This window comes from Anabrus simplex, chromosome 11 (genome assembly GCF_040414725.1).
Source record: "Anabrus simplex isolate iqAnaSimp1 chromosome 11, ASM4041472v1, whole genome shotgun sequence".
NCBI classification, from domain to species: Eukaryota; Metazoa; Arthropoda; class Insecta; order Orthoptera; family Tettigoniidae; genus Anabrus; species Anabrus simplex.
Genome location: NC_090275.1, coordinates 59,353,256 through 59,374,819, shown reverse-complemented (window position 1 = coordinate 59,374,819; position 21,564 = coordinate 59,353,256). Strand labels below are relative to the sequence as shown.

The 21,564-nt window shown below is 41.7% G+C and overlaps 1 protein-coding gene across 1 annotated transcript in view; it reads left to right on the top strand.

Moving 5' to 3' along the window:
• LOC136883460 (acyl-CoA:lysophosphatidylglycerol acyltransferase 1) overlaps positions 1-21,564 on the top strand; it is a 279,435-nt gene that overhangs the window by 70,508 nt on the left and 187,363 nt on the right. Inside the window, exons 3-4 of the mRNA XM_067155772.2 lie at positions 10,035-10,243; positions 17,765-17,979. Of these exons, the coding sequence (XP_067011873.1) occupies positions 10,035-10,243; positions 17,765-17,979 (424 nt within the window). The remainder of the gene's footprint in view (positions 1-10,034; positions 10,244-17,764; positions 17,980-21,564) is intronic.

Genomic DNA, 21,564 nt, shown 5'->3' with positions numbered 1-21,564 from the left:
TCGAGAGTGAACTTCTGTACACGCATCGAGGCACAACAGCTATTTTGCACCATACTAGACAACTTGGTTGTAACTTGTTCTCCCATGTCAGTAACCCTACTTTGTACAGTCTGATTAGAAACTGACACTGATTCAGTTGTTTTAAAATAAAACCAGTGTCCATAAAAACCCTTTGCCGTTTCAGTAGCACATTTTGAAATTGTTTCCATCAGAAAAGGGTTTCCTGGCTTTAGCAAGCTGAAGTGAAATCGCAGTGGACACGTGCAGAACTGATAGCTGTGCTTGTGATGCATTGCTAAACGTACTTGTTCGTTGTTAGACGTTCTTCTTAAAATCCACAATGAACCCATCTCGAGACTCTCCCTCGTATTTAATGTTAATTTCTTCACGCATAATGGTGTAATGACCGGGCGAGTTGGCCGTGCGGTTAGGGGCGCGCAGCTGTGAGCTCGCATCCGGGAGATAGTGGGTTCGAATCCCACTGTCGGCAGCCCTGAAGATGGTTTTCCGTGGTTTCCCATTTTCACACCAGGCAAATGTACCTTAATTAAGGCCACGGTCGCTTCCTTCCCATTCCTAGGCAGTTCCTGTCCCATCGTCGCCATAAGACCTGTCTGTGTCGGTGCGACGTAAAGCAAATACAAAACAAAAGTGGTGTAATAATGCTTAATTTATACTCTTTCGCCACTGATATAATTTGTAATGGTAGGAGCTCGAGGGACTGTTCCTCGATTCATTCTGCATTTTTGGAAGCAGTTTAATTTAAACGTTCCGGAAGTACAAACTTTTTCTTCGTTAGCTATACGAGGTTCCATTTCATTACTGAGAAGTAATTTTAAAAACGTTATGGGAATAATGTAATCAACAAAATTATTGTAAGCCAAATTATAATTTAATTTGTTTCATTATGCTTTGTCCATTGTTGCAACCTTCAACTGAGGGAAGTTTTGTAAATAAATCATTGTTGTTCGTGATTTTTTTTTTAAAGTTTTTCCCAGCGTTCCTGACAAGATCTGTTTTCGTTATGTCTTCCGTTTTGTTTCTTTTTCTCAATTGCTGTTCATTTCGAGCAGCACAAAAATCAACAAACACGATTCTGAACTGTAGGGCTGGAGCGGGCTTCCTACTTCGTGGGATGTGTTCACGGAACTGTTGCATCGGCAGCGGTGTTAACAACCCAGTTTTCATTTAATAAGGCAGATCATCAACCAGTATAAACTAGAAAAAGCTAAATCAGAACTAGAAAAGGTTTAAATATACGGTAAGCCAAATATTATTTTATAGCACTGCTCACCGGGTAGGGAATGACATTGTTCTTTGTTTTGTTCAATTAGCAAACTTACTATAACCGCAAACCACGGGCACTTAATTATGTACACTGAACTAATCTTGAGAGGTGGAGGTGGTGGTGGTGATTATTGTTTTAAAAGGAACTACAACTAGGCAATCATCTTCTATTAACACTTATCAGAGAGAAAAAATGGAAGTGGTTCCCCACTTTAAAAAATGAATTAGCCAAAGAAAGACAAGGGCCACGAAGGAGATCAAAAAGCACTCCCTAGCCATCGGGATATAATAGCGTCGGTGTCGAAAAAGAACAAGTGTTGACTTAGAGAAGTCAGATAGTACGGATGAACGTAAAGATCCTGGCATAAGCAGGCGGAAGCAATACCAGGACTAAGTTATGCCCCCCTCCCCCTTGGTCGTCAACCCGCGCTCCCTAGTTCAGAACCCCAGCGGCCTCTCTTAGTCGCCTCTTGCGACAGATAGGGGATACCGTGGGTATTATTTTAGCGCCCCCACCCACAGGGGGCTAGTCTTGCAGACTGGTTTTAGAAAATAAGAAGGGAAATGGAAAGCTTAGTTGCCACATTGTTCGGCAGGGATGTAAAGGCGGTGGTGAAAGTGAGAGTGAATGCCATAGCCGCTGTGGACAAGACCATTCCACCTAGCGAAGGGGCAGAACCTATACTGGAATAATGCAATGATACACAATATTCCATAAAACACAATTCCGCTGATTTTCTTACTGGTTGTAAAATCAAATCCGCCTGAGATATTTCTTTCTTCTCGGCGTTAAGTCAGAGCTTGCCGTTTCTTTGAAAACAATATATATTTTAATAATAAGTAAACATTACATGAATAGTATTGTCTTGCGGATCGCCAGTTGGAAAACCCTGACGTTCAACAATAGAAACCGGAAATGAAAGTTATCATGACCTTGAAAAATCGTGATGCCTTCTTCCAGCTTAGAGATCCTGCTGTTTAACCACCTCGGCTTCAGTACGCGACGTGTGTACGATAGCAGATTGGGCTGGGACAAAAAGGAATGAACTGGAAGCAGAGTACGATTATTCCCACGATCATGGCAGCGACTACCTTTATTTACTTCAAGTAAAACCACGATGTAAACGATTTCCTGAGGACCCTTCCAAAATACTACGTTAAGCGGAATTCTGTGTTAACCAGAAAAATTACATTAAATTACTGAAGGTCTTTTATGAAAACTCCTTTACGTAGAACAAGCACAAAGAGGCTACTAACCGGATGTTACCTAAAAAAAATGAAGGATTTCCCTTTGATATAGGTTAAAAGTTCTCCGCCTCCTCCCCCCCCCCCCTCCACACTCTACCTCCATGAACAAGGTCGGTGTGGTGACATTTCAGGAATAGTTGGAGTGTATTCGCCATGCTAATAGATCTGTAGCTAACTGCGAAGTCTTGAATGACTTCCCAACAAGTGTCCTTATCTGATTAACCCATCTGGTCCTTGGGATCTCCCTGCTGACCCGTTCCCTTCTACCTCCATCTTCTCCTTGGCTTTCTTTCTTTCTTTCTTTCTTTCTTTCTTTCGTAAAATATAACCGAAGTATCTTAAGAATGCTCACTTGATCTCTGAGCCTGTGATCTCTTCAAGAACCGAAATTTTGGTCCGGTGTTCCACCCAAGTCATGTGCAGGATTCGGCGTAGACCTACATTTCCAGCTCTTCCATCTTTTTCCTGTCAGCTGTTTCAACGATGGATGTCTGCCCGCCGTACGCGGCGATCGGTGATATCAGCTCATTTACCAGCCTCAGTTTTGTATTGTTGGTGACGGGCCTCTTCCTCAGTATCGTACAGTCGCAGCGCCGGCCTGGGACGCCTCCTGATGTCTCCAAGCAGCCTCCGTTTGCGATTTAGAATTCACAGGTAGACGATCTCTCCGCTCCCTCAGACCCAGGGACTCTATTCATGTGAAAAATGAAAATCCACAGCCTGTTTCCAGTCATTTGACTGGGCCAGGAATGGAATGAATGGAGCCATCTAGTGGTGAGGATTGGAATTGTGCCGGCTGCTGAAGCATGGCGTGCACTCTCCTGGGACAATGATTAATGACTGACAGACTAAATGAAATTATATTGGAGTTCCTGGAGTAAAAGATGACAGGAAAAACCGGAGTACCCGGAGGAAAAGCTGCCCCGCCTCTTTGTCCAGCACAAATCTCATATGGAGTGACCGGGATTTGAACCACGGAACCCTGAGCCACGGAGGCTTACGCTATTCATGTGTGGTGGCAGAATATTGTTCGCCCTTTCCACGATCATTACTTTTGCCTTGCTGTTGTTGAGCTCAAGGCCGTACTGTGCTCGTTCTTGTCTCCGATCTGTAATCTCAAAACTTCCTAACACATCGTTATGTTGAAAACGTCTAGGAAAACGGAAATCCTCAAATTTTTGCTTGTTATATTTTATTATAAAACCTTACTCTGGATGTGATAAAAATAGAATTTGGAAGGGAGAGAGTATGATTTGCAAATTAATTTGTGAACACATTTTTATTTTTCGACAGATAATAAATAGCAAATTTATCATCATATAAGGCCAATTACAATTTCCAAATATCGGTATGCCCAACGAACACAATACAAAGCGCTGCAAGGCCGAAAAAGAGAAGTTAATGTTCGAGTCTCTTTGAATATTTCAGCACATTGCTTTAATGTTGTAACCATTGTTTACGAAAATGAAAGCGTTCACATGAGTTCGCTCTCGGAGTGAATCACCATTCTTTGTTGACTTACTGTAGTGCATATGCCTCGCGTTCGGACACGTGAATTCGGTGTTTGTGAGTCAGTTATTGGATATGCCCATCGTAATATAGCGTGCGTCAGGGAGAAGTACATCGTAGCCATGCATCGTATCCAAAACGTGATTGTACTAATGAAGAATACGAAAGAACAGTCAAAACTTCATGGCAGAGTTCATTCGTAAACTTGTCTGCATTTAGGCAAGACACCAGTACCCCTGGAGTAGGCCCAAAGCCAGTCCCTGGGGAGGATCCAAAATAGTGTATTATTGGTTGGCTTGTTTCTAGAATTCCACTTTCCCCTACGGTGATACCTTCATTTTTCTCAGTGTCGGGCCCCTTCCATTTTTTCTTCTGATTAATGTTAATAGAGGATGATTGCCCAGTTGCACTTCCTCTTATAAATAATAATCACCACCACCCATTCTTATTTTCTTCCGACCCCGATTAGGTTTGCGAGGCGTATGGAGTGTTTGTGTTTTCAAGACTTTTCATTCGAAGTGTCGGGCCACTTGCAGAAGGAGTACAAGATGAAAATAAATAAATAGTAATGAAAGCTTTACGACGCGCGGATACAGATAGGCCCTATGGCGACGATGCGACAGGAAGGGGCTAGGAGTGGGCAGGAAGCGGCCGTGGCCTTAATTAAGATACAGCCCCAGCAGTTGCCTGGTGTAAAAATGGGAAACCACGGAAAACCATCTTCAGGGCTGCCGACAGTGGGGTTCGAACCCACTATCTCCCGAATACTGGACACTGGCCGCACTTAAGCGACTGCAGCTATTGAGCTCGGTACACCGTGGACTTGTGTGGGAAGTGCGGATGATAAGAACGGCAGGGATAGATGAAGGCATGGATATGACAGATTAGAGCAGAGCGAGTTGGCGGTGGAGCTAGGGTCGCGCAGCTGTGAGCTTGCATTCGGGAGATTGTGGGTTCTAACCCTACTGTTGGCATTTGACATGAGGATGGTTTTTCCATTTTTACACCAGGCTGTACCTTACCTAAGACCACGGCCGCGTCCTTACCACTCCTAGCCCTTTCCTATCCCCCCTGTGGGTGGGGGCGGTAGAATAACACCCACAGTATCCCCTGCCTGTCGTAAGAGGCGACTAAAAGGGGCCCCAGGGGCTCTGAACTTTGGAGCGTGGGTTGGCGACCACGGGGCCCTCCGCTGAGTCCTGGCGTTGCTTCCACTTACTTGTGCCAGGCTCCTCACTTTCATCTATCCTATCCGACCTCCCTTGGTCAACTCTTGTTCTTTTCCGACCCCGACGCTATTAGGTTTGCGAGGGCTAGGGAGTCTCATTTTCACGCCCTTCGTGGCCCTTGTCTTCCTTTGGCCGATATCTTCATTTTTCGAAGTGTCGGATCCCTTCCATTTTTTTTTTTTCTCTCTGATTAGTGTTATATAGAGGATGGTTGCCCAGTTGTACTTCCTCTTAAAACAATAATCATCAACACCACTCCTCTTGTTCTTTTCAACCCTGACGGTATTAGGTTTGCGAATCCTAGGGAGTCTTTCATTTTCACGCCCTTAGTGGCCCTTGTCTTCCTTTGATCGATAACCTTCATTTTTCGAAGTGTCGGATGAGAGGATTGTTGCCTAGTTGTACTTCCTCTTAATACAACAACAACAACAACCACCGCCGCCACCACCACCACCACCACCACCGACGTAAAAATAAACCGCAATAGTGAACACATCCCTCCGTGTAAGATTGGCGTCAGAAAGGGTGTCTGGCCATAAAACTAGACCAAATCTATATCGTATGCAACCCCAATACATTGTGATTAAGGCCAGGAAGAAATGGACTTGCAGTGGTAGCTGAACCGTAGTCTGCAGGTAACAAGCAGCAAGGCTTCTTCTGAGTTAACTAATCCTGGAACGTGTCTGACGAGTGAGGTCTACAGATTTTATCTCGGATTAAGAATACAAAAGTCGAAAGTGGGTTCCGTTCAGTTCAGTTCAATTCATTTTTGTCTTGTCTGGTTGGTTGTGTGAACATCACACATGAAAACTGCTTGTCAGTATAATTCTTGAAACTCGGGATAATGCATTATGCTATATATTATTAGATTAGTGTACAGTGGCGTAGCATTGTTAAGGAGACCAAAACAGGATAATAATGATGTTCGCGATTGTTGCATTTTTCACAAACTTCCAAATATCTACGGAAATATTTGTTCCATAACTACATAAGTAATGTACATAACTAATGTTACGGAAACTTCCGTTCATTTATGTCACATACATTTTTTATCACATGGGCTATGGTAAGAGATATTCACAATTTAGATTTTTGCCGGGCTGAGTGGCTCAGACGGTTGAGGCGCTGGCCTTCTGACTCCAACTTGGCAGGTTCGATCCTGGCTCAGTCCGGTGGTATTTGAAGGTGCTCAAATACGTCAGCCTCGTGTCGGTAGATTTACTGGTTCGTACAAGAACTCCTGCGGGACTAAATTCCGGTACCTCGGCGTCTCCGAAAACCGTAAAAGAGTAGTTAGTGGGACGTAAAGCAAAATAGCATTATTATTAATTTAGATTTTTAGTACAAAGTCCATCAGCGCAGAACATTTCTGACATGGAGATATTGATCTATTAAGGAAACTATTTAAAATAGTTTATGTTGGGTCCACCTTGTCAATACACTGAAGTTAAATCCTTGATTTGACTTCACCTATGAAGGGAATGCATGTTGTTCCTGAAACATGCATGATAGAATTAATAATGTTCAATCATTAAAAGTGTATTGACAAGGTGGACCCAACATAAACTGTTTTAAATAGTGTCTTTAATAGATTTAGACAAGTCAATACAGGATCAAATAAAATTTATATTATGGCTAAGTTTATCAATGGAAGTATTGTTCAGTCATTAAGGTAACGAGTTAAAGGGCTGTATTGGGTCTTCTTCTTCTTATTATTATATTATTATTATTATTATTATTATTATTATATTATTAACTAAACCACGTGGTCATAAGCTTATAAAGAAATATAAGAGAACATCGAAATGAGAAGCAAAATGCAAATAATACGAGGAAATCAAATCAAAGGGAGGAGGAAACAATAGATTCCTTGACTTCGGATGCCCTGTTAACTCCCAGCCGGCAGAAAACTAAATCTGTAGCTTCTCAAGCGTGTCGTGTGGTCACTAGTGCTAGTGTTATTCAAGAGTGGGATGTAAATAATGCTCGCCTGGGATCTTCTGCTTTGCTGTCAGGAGCTATGACTGTAAGTGATTCATGTACTGTATCTTCCTTGCATATCGGTAGCTCTACTAATTTTCCTGTGGCAACTGGTAATTCTACCGTGGCTCAGTGTCTGCGCTCTGTTGTTACACAACCTGGTTGTTATGCAATGGTGCAAAACCATCCCCCTGTCTGCGTGCCACCTAAATGCAGTGGCCAATAATGTCATAAGCTCATAAAACCGACTAACGAAAACATCACATAACTGTTGTTAATTGAGATGCGCGTTCTCTCTCTCCGCAGAATCGCATTACCACTGCAATTTTATTAAAAATTAACCCGTCAGCGACGGGTTCAGCAGCCATTAATTAATTCAGATTCATCTTCTTAATCGTCACTGCATGATGAAGTGGAATACATGTCTGATATTTTGGTGATGCTTCTTTTGTGTATATCTAGATAGGAAAGAATATATTTTTGCTAGGATATTACTTTTGCTATTTTATTTTCAACGTCTAGTACTGATACGAAGTTTGCATGTTCTTTTTATTGCCTGATGTTAGGCCATTTTTGTTTGTATCACCTTTAGATGAGGCAGAATATTTTCTGTATTAGCAGATTAAAACTACTTTACCGCTGCATTTCCTTTTTTTTTCATTTGGATAAGGTCGTCTGAATGGGGGTGAAGTTTATGATTTGACAGGACATTTTAACATATATTTCATTTTTACTAGTGGGGGATATTTGAGTGTGTGTTGCAGAAAGTGCAGAAAGATAAATATGAATCTTTAGTGACATATTTCATCCAGAGAATCAGTCGTGGTGTAAACCTGAGCACGTGCTTGGGTTAACGTTTGAGTTAGTGCTGCCGCGGGACATCTACGCGGAGACATGGAACTAGTTCGTTAGCCACATCATGGCTAATATGATCCTACATGCAAAATGTTCGAAATATAATTCCTCAAATAATTTAAGTCAGAAAAGTATTCAAAAAAACTATTTGTATCCATGGTCATTTAATATAAACAAACATTTCAAATTGAAGAGCGCCAGGGACGCATGCGCTCATGCTTGAGCCGCTATTTCTTACGCTGTGAACATAGGAAGCAAGCAGATACACTGAGTAAGTGACTTAGACATTACTTGTTCTTGTGCAATATAGATCATCGAGCTGAGTTCGTTAAGCATCGCAAAGGCAGACCTTTGAAAAGTGCCGAGAAGAGAATTGTATTGATTGTGTTTCATAAATTTTGTGAGAAATACCCGACTTTAGCTTTAAAGGATATTGCGAATTTTGCATCCGAGTTCACTGGTGTTTCGCGCGCGGTGAACGACAGCACCACGGATTGGTAACAACACCTGGGAAATCGAAGAAGCGCGAGAAATTTGTGTTAGAGATTCAGTGCGATGAATTTGTTAGAAATTCTGTGCGGCGTGAAGTACATCAGTTCTTTGAGAGAAACGAACAACCAACAGTGGAAAAAAGTATGAATTTTGTGAATGATGATCCCGAATTACCCGATTTTAAAAGAACATTTTACAAGCTTCCTCGGAAAATAGATTTTGGAATTTGTTAGAAGAAAGAGGAAAAACCTTGTTTTTGATCGCGAAGACATACTGCTTTGGCGGAGGAATTATTTGAGGAAAATTCGTGCATTTAGGCAAGCTGAAGGAAAATTGATGAAGAGGAGAGAGAGGAATCCGACTTGGAAGGAGTTCGTCCTTTATCAGATTCTGATTAGGTAAAGTACTGCACTTTTTTATTGTTTTAATATTGCCTTTTCTATGCTACAAGTTCCCCTCTAGAATTTTATTTTATTGAAATATTAAAAATGTGAAGTTTTACTTATATGCGCTGTTGTGATTGATTTATTACGTATTTACGTTTCGGCCATATATTCAAATCTACCTTTCTTTTCTGATATGTTAAATATCCAGATGACATTTGCCATTCGATTGTTGTTTATTTCTCGCAGACAGTGAGTGATTTGTCTCGTAATCTGCATCACAATTGCGTGTCAACTACATGTTGACATCAGCGGTATCCGGCAGCAGTCTACGTAGAGCTAACTCTGATGGTAATAGCCATAATCAAGTGAAGTAACGACAGTTCCAAGATAGCCCACGTGGTTCTTGCCATGTGCTCGAGAGTAGCCCAGCGTTCAGACCGCGGACGGATACCCACGGATACACAATGTTCTTTGTTTACATCAGGTTCGGTTCTCTCGGTGGCGGCAGTTGTAGGGGTTGTAGCCATTACACAAATGTTGCACCAGAGATAAGGTTACGACCCCTCCATGTTTGAGTCTAGCCATTCTCGAACTTCAACCTTGTAATATTTGCTCAGCTTTCTTGATAAAGACATCGTTAAGTGGTTGGAGTTGGTGAACAATGCGGTGGAACGTGAAGAATTTGAGACATTTGCTTCTGTAAGTCAGGAAACTTCTTTTAACTTGGCATTGTGTTATAGTTAGCAGCAAACATCTATGTTTGTCGTGTGATAAAAAGATTGCAGAGAAACAAATATCTTCAAAGATTTCACGATGAACGGACAATTACTATGTATTTTATGTTGTGTTCATCGGGTTTGTTTTCTGTGCTATAATTTCCCAGGAAAAGCAATAATATGAATCTTTTATGCGTTACTTAAGTAATATTTTCAATTTGATGTCCGATTTTGAGTGAAAGGACAATTTCTTGTTCATTTTTTGTTTGTGTTTTTTATGTGTGTGCTATATTCAGAAACAACAAAAGGAATGCATTTGTCTTTTGTTTCAGCTTCATTGGGTTTGCGTGCAAGTGCTTTGTACGCACGGCACTGGTGATCATAAACAACATTTACTGCATCCCTACTTATGTGGTGTGGATGGTAATGATCTTCCCACTCAAGAAGTACCATCCTGAGCTCTATTGGAAGATCGAAGGCCACTTCTTCCACTGGTTACTGGCTATGGTCAGTATGTGGAGTTGGTCTGCCGGATACGATAGTAAGTGTCCTCTTTTTCTCCTTTAATAATATTTCTCCATACATATTATTGTTTAATGACGATAGCATTTACAAACACTATATTCTTCCTTCTTTCTCCGTACATATTGTTACGAATAAAACACTATCTGTTTTATCGATAGACACGAGACTGGCGTATTTGATCTCCTTCAAATAGCACCGAACTGAGTCAGGATCGAATCTGCCAAGATGGATTCAGACAGCCAGCGCTCTACCGTCTGAGCTACTCAGTCCGGTACTGTGGGTTTCAGCCGGTGTCACCGTAGCGTACTTACTGTGGCGCGATCCTGTCATCTCGGAGGTCCGTGTTCAGATCCTTTCTCGGACGAATTCTCTTCTTCGATTTGTGCTCTCAAGCCGGTCTTAAACCCCACGTAGAGGTTTAGCACCACCTCCTTGCAAAGCCCATTTGAATTCGCCCGCGATGCAATCTGACACTTCAGCAGTTGATAAAATGGCAGCGGTGCGCGATATCGAATTATGTTTTCAAATTATTTATCAGTGTTGCCAACCCGTTAACGCTCATACATCCGGTTCACGTTTTCTTCGTCCAGCCGTGCAGGTTTTCGATACTGCTAATAATAATGGAGATATGCCGTTTTCTCTTTTGGCACGTTCAATATTTCCACGCCACGAAACACAACCAGCTGTCTCTTAACTTAAATACCGAATTTCGAGAAACTATGTTTAGGTATTTTATTGAACCTGCTTTCGACTTTTGCATGTCTAACCCGAGATTAAAACGAAGTATGAGGCACAAATTGTAAATGTTCATGCAAAATCATTATTATTAACAACGGTCTGCAAAATTACAACTTGAAGATACCGTTTGGGTTATGACTTGAATGTGATGATCGACATCGCTTTATTTGTAAATTCGTCAACATGACTGCTATCGATTGAAATACAGGAAAACTGATGTGCCTAACTACCTCACTTGCGACGTCTGTGAGACGGTCCGACCTTATAGTCTCCATAGACAGAGTACAGGAAAGACTATCCGAGCTAATGTAGACCAAGACTAACTCGGTTCCATCCTGGCTCAGTCCGGTGATATTTGAAGGTGCTCAAATACGACAGCCTCGTGTCGGTAGATTTACTGGCACGTAAAAGAACTCCTGCGGGCCAAAATTCCGGCACCTCGGCGTCTCCGAAGACCGTAAAAAGTAGTTAGTGGGGACGTAAAGCAAATAACATTAGACTAACTCGGATAAGCAAAAACTCTGATAAAATGGATGGTTGCTGAAAACGGTGTTTACCGAGCGAGTTGTCCGCACGAATAGGGACGCGCAGCTGTGAGCTTGCATCCGGGAGAAAGCGAGTTCGAACCCCACTGTTGGCAGCCCTGTGTGAACATTGTGTCAGAATAACAACTAAGTAATATTCATTCGCGTTAATTCATATCTTACGCTCTAAAGGACTGCTACCTGTCATATTTAGTATCTAGACTAGCGACCCGCCCCGGCTTCGCTCTGAAGCGTTTTTGAATTTATGTTGATAGGCACTATATGATTTCCTTGTAGGCGACGACAGTTTTTTTTACTCCGGATGAAAGAACGTAGCTCTGTGCGACGGTATTCCAAGTCCTTTCTGCCTTTTTCTCCATGCAGTATTGGAAACATTCCTTCGCTTTCACTTAAACAACGATTACTCCTAAACCACTCATGCACTATATGAAATGAAATGGCGCGTGGCTTTTTGTGCCTGGAGTGTCCGAGGACAAGTTCGGCTCGGCAGATGCAGGTCTTTTGATTCGACGCCCATAGGCTACCCGTGCATCATGATGAGGATGACATGAGGAAGAGGAGGAGGACAACACATACACCCAGCCCCCGCGCCAGAGGAATTGACCTATTATGGTTAAAATTCCCGACCCTGGCGGGAATCGAACCCGGGACCTCTGTGACTAATGGCCAGCACGCTAATCATTTAGACATCGAGCCGGACATGAACTAGTCTATATATACTGGGTAGGGTGTTTTATCTTAATAAGATTGAGGTGAATCAACAATGTGTTTTGTTATAGATGACGTGTTTAATCACAAAACATGGTTTCGAATTTTAAGGGGGGTTAGTGTGTGTGTGGTTTTTAAAAATATATACAAACTGTAACATAAGAACGCTTATTGAACGAGGGCTACCGTTTACAGATTGGTACGTACCTTCCCAGACTTTTTTGTAGATCTTTTTTATGCTCGCAGTGATTCTTCCACACAAAGTCTTCTGTTGACGGTTTTGGTTGCGTGAGTGAAGAAAAAACTCTGATGACATTTTTTTCTTCTTCAGTAATCATCAGTGACCCGTATTTAGGGCTTTCGCCCAGGTGGAATATTCCTTATCAGTTGTTTTTCCTAGAAACATTTTCAAAGAACTTGGAAATTTATCGAACATTCCCCCTGATAATTTATTCCAATCCCTTACCCCTCGTCCTATAAATTAATATTTGCCCCAATTTGACCTCTTGAATTCCAACTTTATCGTCATATTATGATCGTTCGTACTTTTAAAAGCCCCACTTAGCCGTTCTTCTGCTCCCTTTTGTCGCAGATTAATGTTTCGCACATCTAAACCTTCCTCGATTAATGCTATATACGACAGTGAAAACCGTAACGAATTCGGCTTGGTAGCCCGCACAAACACCAGAGACCTATCTGGGACTTCAGTTTAATAATATATACAGATATTGCCTTGCTTCTTGCAATCTTCTTATTGACATAATTGATATTAATTAGAAACTATGTTTATTACAACTTGATTATAGTGTATAAAGCTATACTGACTCATGTAGGTTACAAAGAATTACTTTCATTACTTGGGGTATGAGAGTTGAAAAACATTATCACTGGCTTCCCACCTTGGCGGCCACGGTACGAATTTCAACCATTGTAAGTGGGATTTTTGAAAAAAAGAAAAATACACATTCCAGTGGTCTGTATTCTTTGGGCAGCTATAGGTTTCGTGATTCATGGTACCATGATTAGCAGTCCTGTAAAAGTACAAACTTTGCATTTCTTTTACTGCTTATTGTGCCAAGATTATGCATCATATTGACGAGGACGGAAGGAATGCGGAAGGTACATGCAAGCTCATTGGTATAGTCATTGGCTTTTCAAGAATCCATTTGTGCTTCAAAAATTCATAAAATAATATAATGTAGTTTTTTTCGTATACAGATTCGCCGTAAAGCTGTACATCTTGTCGTTTATCCATTCTTCAATGAACTTAATTTAAGATATGTCATCAGCGTATTTTGTGTTGTTGAACCCAATTTAATGTTTCAAACTCCATTACCTCGTATCATGATATATTCTCGATCACCGATGAAGCTGAAATATAATTCAATTTTGGTGTTATTGAAAATCAACCAAGGGATGCTAAATTCATATTACTCCAATGTCTGAAGCTTACAGTAATATAATGTGAACACTGAACTACTCTTCGTCAGTAGTAAATTCTCAAAGGAGAGATCCAAATATAGCCGCTCGGTTCCGACCATCATGAAGTAGCGCCTTGGTAAGCGGCTGAGTTTGGCAGTGCATTTTTACCATTTGGTATTTATGAAAGTGATGAGCATTGGATCTCTCTGATCCAGGAATAGTGGGCCTATTAGGTGGACCTACAGCACATGATGTACAGTGGGTGATAATGGATGTGTGCAATCACAGTTTTTGGTGCTTGTGCTGTCGGAGCCATTCAATATGCCTCGCCAGCTTGTAAGATATCAGTGCATTCAACTTAAAGATTTATATTATTGACATCTGAGAATGTAATGCGTCGTTCTGGAAAATGCGTAGCCGGTGTGGTACAGCTGTTTATTGTGCGGAGAATGGTTAGAAGAAGGCCGTACCACTCGGAGAAAAGGTCATGGATGGCTGCAACATAGATATAGAAACCTGAGAGAATCGCTGTATTTGATTGACTCCGCGTATGCAATTTGACCATCTAGTTCGACATTCAATTCTCGCTAATAGGCCGCGCCACTATAGTTACATCTAAATGAACGCTCATAACAGCACAAGTGACGACTGTATAGGCTTATTCGATCGCCGAAGGGAGATAATGTTGTGGAATGAATACCTAATGTGTTCATCTTGCAATGAATTTTCCCCATCTTCAGAAGTCCATCGACTTCTCCTGGGGCACTCGTCCATTCGTGCTCGTTTGTTGTAATGACACTCTCTTGCCACAGTCTTCCTCAGAACATTCTTCTCTAAGTACATGTTCCAAGCAGTACTCTTTGTTAATTCTTTGATATAGCTGTGGATATTTACTGGAATATTCCTTCGGGAGTATCTTATATTTTCAAAGATTATGCTTCGCACATTCCATAGTATCTCATATTTGAACTGTACCATTCAGGCTGGTGGGAATTGACAGAGCAAACTCTCAGGGTGTGAAGAAATACGCATAATTTAAATAGAAATCAATACTTTATCGCTATATTCCTCACATGGGTTAAATTGGACACATGAACGATTTAGTGTTTAAGTCATATTAAACAAGTATTGCAGGCATGTGCAGCTGCAGAGTATGTATGACTGCTCATAACCCCTGTATGAACATTTCCTTCCAGTGAATCATATATGCCCAGTTGTAGTGTTAAACAACTTTTTGCAATATCTTGAGCGTACTGGCTCCTATCTCTAATTTACTTCCTACGACATTCCCTTTCACATCCTGCCATTTTTGCTCGGTCCTTATGACCACCCTGTATACACTTCCTGATACAAAAACTGTGTGTGTTCCACCTGTGTGTTTGAGGGGGAGGGGGGATATATCGACGGCATCCCCCTGCCTGTCGTGAAATGCTGCTTAAAAGGAGACAGGGGTTCCGAACTTGGGAGCGTGGGTTGGCATCCACAGTTCCCCTAGCTGTGTCTGGCATTGCTTCCACTTGCTTGTGTCAGGCTCATTTTCAACTTTCCTATCCTACCGTCCTTTGTCAACTGTTTTTTCCCGACCCCGATATTAGATATGTAGGGGCTGCCTGACCGAGGCGGTAAAGGCGTGCTAGGTTCATTCGGAAGGACGTGAGTTCGATTCCCCGTCAGGAAGTCGTGAAATTTAAGAAACGAGATTTCCACTTCCGGAGGTGCTCATGGCCCTGAGGTTCACTCAGCCTACACCAAAAATGAGTACCAGGTTAATTCCTGGGGACAAAGACGGCCAGGCGTAGAGCTAACCACTCTAGCCCACCAAGTGCCGAGGTTACGGATAGTGGAAGCCTTTACCTTTCACCCCTCCAGGGGCCTTATGGCCAGTACGATGATGACTTGGCTTTGCTTTGATATAAGGTATGTGAAGGTTAGGGAGCGGGAGGAAGTCTTTTATTTTCACGCCCTTCATGTCCTTTAATTTTGCCGATAACTTCATTTTTCGAAGAATTTGACCTGTTCTTGTTTCTTCTCTGATTAGTGATCATAGAGGATGGTTGCCAAGTTGTACTTCTTCTTAAAATACCATCGCAAAAACTGAGTGTAATCTTGTACGGAAGAAACATCGTCAAACTTAGTATATCTCGTCCCTCGTCCCGTCTGTGGTATTTCGCAATAACATTTTTGTCTTGCTCTTTAATATACGTTTGGTTTACGAAGGTGTGAGCTTGCATTCGGTAGCCCTGAGGATGGTTGTCTGTGATTTCCATTTACACATTAGGCAGATGCTGGAGCTGTACCTTAATTAAGGCTACGGTCGCTGCCTTCCCAGTCCTAGGTCTGCCCTCTCCCATCGTCTCCATAAGACCATCTTGATGTGATTTAAAACAAATAGCAAATATACATTTATCCAATCGTGTTAGCAGAATGGCAGACAGCTTTTAGGGCCATTTGTAGCGAGTTTTATCTTATTAATTCGCTTATTAGTTTCGTAGCAAGGTGTTGATCAACCCTCGTGTATTAACAAGTCAACGAATATCATCATGCACTCCTTCTCTTTTAGTCAAGCTTGTGCTCGAGAATGTAGAAATTCTCAAGCGATCGGTTTTTGTGTAGGGAAGTATAATAATAATAATAATAATAATAATAGCATGACTTCCGATATTGTGTGCAGGCATGTTGATTTGACTCCATTTAGGCTGCTCGCAGGTCACTTTTGACGTTCCATTTTACTCTACCAATTGGCAGGGACGCCGGGACGCTATCGGACGACCTATTGCTGAGTTTTAATTAATTTTGTCGGGAATAACGAACGTGTCTTCACAGAGATATTCTTAATGTTGTTTCTTCCGCCCTTCAAAGGTTCGACTTCATCTTGTCAGATTTGACTCGCGATCTGTGTGCCCGCAGATGACGCCTACCTGCGGAAGAAGCTGCACGCACTCTACAGTATCTCATCTCGATCGAAACCGTGTTCTAAATAATATAGTCGTTCGGTCAGAGCTGCCGTGTGGAGGCATTTTGATTTAACACTATTTCGGTTGTCTGTGTGACAATTTCAGTGTTCCATTTTCCTCCCCTAAATTTTGTCAGCCCCCCTGTGGGTGGGAAACGCAGACGAAGAATACATCCACGGTATCCCCTGCCTGACGTACGAGGCGACTAAAAGGGGCGGCCAAGGGATGACTATTAGAACCATGAAACTACTTGTGATTAGTACCACCACGCGGGGAACACCATGGGTAGCTTTTATTTGCGCGTAGTACCACTATGTTAGGTACCGAATAGGTTTGTGATTAGTAGCAAAAGAGCGCGACGGCTTTTACAGTACCTGTGATTAGTAGCACTATCTGAGCGACACCGTGGGATGGGGGAACCCATGGTTCTGGCTTGCCTATGATTAGTACACACTATATGAGGAAAACCACGGGATAGCGCGAATCCCTGTGGTTAGTACACGTGTGTGATGAACACCGTAGGTTTGCGTTGCCTGTAAATGGCGCTGCAATGTGCGTCACGCCGTAGGTCTGTATTACATGGTCGCTTCCTTCCCACTCCTACCCGTCTCCTATCCGATCGTCGCTATAAGACCTATCTGTTGTCGGTGCGACATAAAGCAGATTGTAAGAAGATGGAGAAATAATGTCGAAACCGAAGTTCTTCTGGATGACTTATCACTGAGTTTTAATTCATTTTGTCGATTAAAAACTGAATGTGTCACCAGATATCAGTGGATCAATGATCTTGACATTCAGTTGTAGGGAGCCTTTTCTTGTTCATTGTTTTCTTGTTATGTAAATATGTATATAATTTATTTCTGAACTCAACTTGATTGTATGGGCCATACGCTAAATAAATAAATAAATTTTCTGCCCATTAGAAATCCAGGATCTTGTTGACCCGACGATTGACTCAAGATTTTTTTTCTTTTTGAAGCCGAATTATCCACCACTGTTTATGCTAATAGTTTTCAGTATCCTCGAAGCCCTTGTGAACCAAAAGAGATCATGTGATCAAATTTATATACATACTTAGTGTGGTCTATCTAGGTACTAGTTTCTTGTATTGTAGACTGTGGACTCTGTGCTCTTACCTCTCAACAATAATACTCTTCTCTTCTCCTTTAGTCGTTGAAATGGGTGATGACATCCGGACCTGTCTAGAAGACAGAACACTAGTCATTGCTAATCATCAGTCGACTGCAGATGTACCGTTACTGATGGCAACGTTCAACACCAAGAAGAACGTCCTACCGAATCTCATGTGGATCATGGATCGGATATTCAAATACACCAATTTTGGGATAGTTTCCATCATACATCAGGATTTCTTCATCGTTTCGGTGAGTCCATGATTGATTGTATTTTGAAGCCTTAGGACTCTACTGTATGTGTTTGTCATGGTAGTTGGCAATGTATTTATTTGTTTTAAATTATGTACTTGGGATATTGAATGTGTTACACTTGAAATTGTTTCCTATCTACCAGCCAATAATGGATTTTCGCTCAAGTCTATAGAAACCGTTACGGCCTTCAGATATACTGAGTATGGAGGTTCAACAAATCAATTTATGCTCAATTCAGAGCTTGACTGCTTGCGAAAACTTGACGAGGGGGGAGTTTAAGAATACTGAATTAGGACGGAAATGTTAACGAATAGTTAGGAGAAAACTGGGTATTATCAAGCAAATTCTCGCTCGGATTAACATCGAGGATCGAGCAAATGCCTTTAATAGTCTTTCCTCTTACTGTTTAAAGGAATATGAAGAACCATTTCTAGTTTTAATGCTCGGTTCACCTGGAAGGACGTGGGTTCGATTCTCCGCCAGGAAGTCCTAAACTTTAGAAAAGATGATTTCCACTTCCCGAGGTGCGCATGGCCCTGATGTTCACTCAGCCTATACCAAAAATTAGTACCAGGTTCATTTCTGGGGGCAAAGGTGGTCGGACATAGAGCTAACCACTACCCCCAACAAGTGCCGAGAGTACGGGTGGTGGAAGCCTTTACCTTTCTCCCCTCCAAGGGCCTTCATAGCCTGTACGGAGATGACTTTTAATTGTAGGGACTACTGTAATACAGTTATCGTTATATGTACAGTGCGTCCTAGTCGCTATCGAAACCGACATTTCTATAAGTTGTTACACTGTTGAAAATATTGCACCGGGCGAGTTGGCCGTGCGCGTAGAGGCGCGCGGCTGTGAGCTTGCATCCGGGAGATAGTAGGTTCGAATCCCACTATCGGCAGCCCTGAAGATGGTTTTCCGTGGTTTCCCATTTTCACACCAGGCAAATGTTGGGGCTGTACCTTAATTAAGGCCACGGCCGCTTCCTTCCAACTCCTAGGCCTTTCCTATCCCATCGTCGCCATAAGACCTATCTGTGTCGGTGCGACGTAAAGCCCCTAGCAAAAAAAAAAAAAAATATTGCAACGCAATTTGGACAAGAATAAATATATTGTGTGGTAAATGAAAATGAACGTGGCTGTACCTTGTCTTGCCAGCCTGATGCGCCTCTCCGTTAGTCTCGATGTTATTTTGTTCTGTCGTTTGGCTGAGGGTGCATATACGATGTCATCACATTTCACACAAAATAAAGGGCGCCCGTTTAAAATTTCATTTCAACATTTTTACTATAGACATGATATAGGCTTTTGGGCTTATGCCGTGTCAAGAAAAGAAGGTGAAATTCTTTACATTTTGCAGAGAACTGTGCTCTGCGTCATCAGAAGAAACTCGGTGTCAAAGTCATACACCTGTCAATGTCATATGTTACGTACACATGTTATGTGACCTTCTTGGACTGATTCTGATGGTTTCGTCAGCTTCCGCTTCGAACGCTAGCGCTATACCGCGTCCGGGGACCATCTGGTGATGAATGAACGTACCATTTCCACTTCTATTAAAACGTCTAAATTCAAAACTCATTTAAGAAGCCTTTCTCGTGGACAGTCGGGCCGTGAAAGCATCAATGGCAACATTATTACTATAATTATTAAAGAAATGCCGGATTCTGTAGGAGTAGCATACTCTGTATAAGGTAAGTCCCTTAATAAAATCGTTAATCAATGCCTTACGCTTTTAAATGAAAATGTTTTGTTTGATGGAAGTTGAGAAGCTGTCAGCTAATGCGAAATGTTATTCGAGATTCAGGGGTTTGTAGAACAATGCAGTAGGCTTATTCAGGTGTTAAGCGTCATCTGTTTCCTTCTTCTTTACTCAAACCTTTACCACCGATGATGGTATACCAGTTATTGAATTTATCCGCATTATTTTCTGGTTTTGTAATGAATTTAAGATTGTGAGGAGGAAGAAAAGCGTCGGTACGGTGATCGAAATGTGTCACCCATCTCCCAACTTCATTGTCTGAGATTTAGAATCCTGGCGACTTCAGATGAGATTTTTTCCCTAGGACCAATCAACATATGGTTCGGGAAGACAATAAAACGGCAAGAACCAAATTAAGTTTGGTTGCTCTGCGTACCTTATAGTGAGCATGCTTGTTTGGGTGACAAATGGGTTTGGAACTGTGGATTAAAATTCTCATTTGAAAACTTTACACCGTGGTTGAGAAAGATATCCTGCCTTAAAACCTTAAACAGTAAATATTAAGCTAGTAAGGGTTTCGACCTGAATTCCATGGCCGAAATTCAAAATGGGTAAAGGTGGCTACTCAGGGTGACCCCAGATATACAGTAATTACGATAAGCCGGAGATATTGATGTATTACGTCCAATGTAAATAAAGTCCATTGTACAATTGTCGTTCTCTAGGTATAAATGAGTGTATTTGAATGATAGTGGTACTTCGAAAAATATTGCTGGGGTTTGGCATTTTTAATGCTGACTTTTAAGTTTCTGTTTGAAGCAGGTAAAGTTGTTATCGTCGTACAACTTTTTATGGCCGTTAAAAGTGACACTTATGCATATTGCAAGTCATTGATCGCTTAGTTCTGAAGTCAGCTGTCTATCTCGCCATAGTTAATGCACTGCATCTGCGTGCAGTCCAGTTTCTTAACAAAGAAGCCATATTTTCCAGTGTCGACTTAATTGTTACTTTGAAGTTTTCTGTCTGTCAAAAACATTAATTATAACACACAACGCTAGGAAATACCTGTAAAAAATACACCCTAGTAAACAAAGAATGACATGTTACGTTCTACAAAAACATCCCTCAGATTCTATCAAATCCACTTTAAATCTTGGGCATATATGTACAATATAATTAGTGTTTTCGACAGAATAAAAAGCTTTAAAGTTTCTCAAGTTTCTTTAAAATAATAACGTTTGCTGTGGTGTAAAAAAAAATCAATAGGCTAGGGAAGTCTGTATCGGAAGTTTTTCCTACGAAAGCTTAACCCCTGTTGTTTAAATGTACACGAAAAGATTTACTGGTACAACAGTAACATTTAATGAAGAAATTTATGCTCAGAAACTGCTGTAGGAAGAGGTATTAATAGTTTCGCGCATTATTTGTTAAGGACACTTTTTAGCGTAATGGTACTTGCTTCCCCGCCTGTCCGCACGCTCCCTGGCTCGACCCTGAAGATGCGCTAGAGAGGGGAATGAGGGGAGGAACCACCCAATTTGTTAACATGATTTCTAGACATTCAGCATGCGGTTTGCACACTAGAGGTCCGCCAACACTCCCATCTCCACAGATGCCTCGAGTTACTGCGAATCTCTTGGTTTGGGTCTTGCTACATCTGCTGACCACTAGGCATTTCGTGCTATGAGATCTCGAGAGCAGTGGTGGAGTGGAAAAAAGTTAAGGGACCTCCGGCAGATGGATAAGTGACTCACCCGAGATGTGGGCTGTAGCTCAATCTTGCTGCATCCGCTGTTGTTGAAAATGCTAATTTTTGACAAAAACGGCGTAAATCTCGCAGGAATAGGGTGATTATGTGGTCTCTGTAGACTATCTGATCCGCT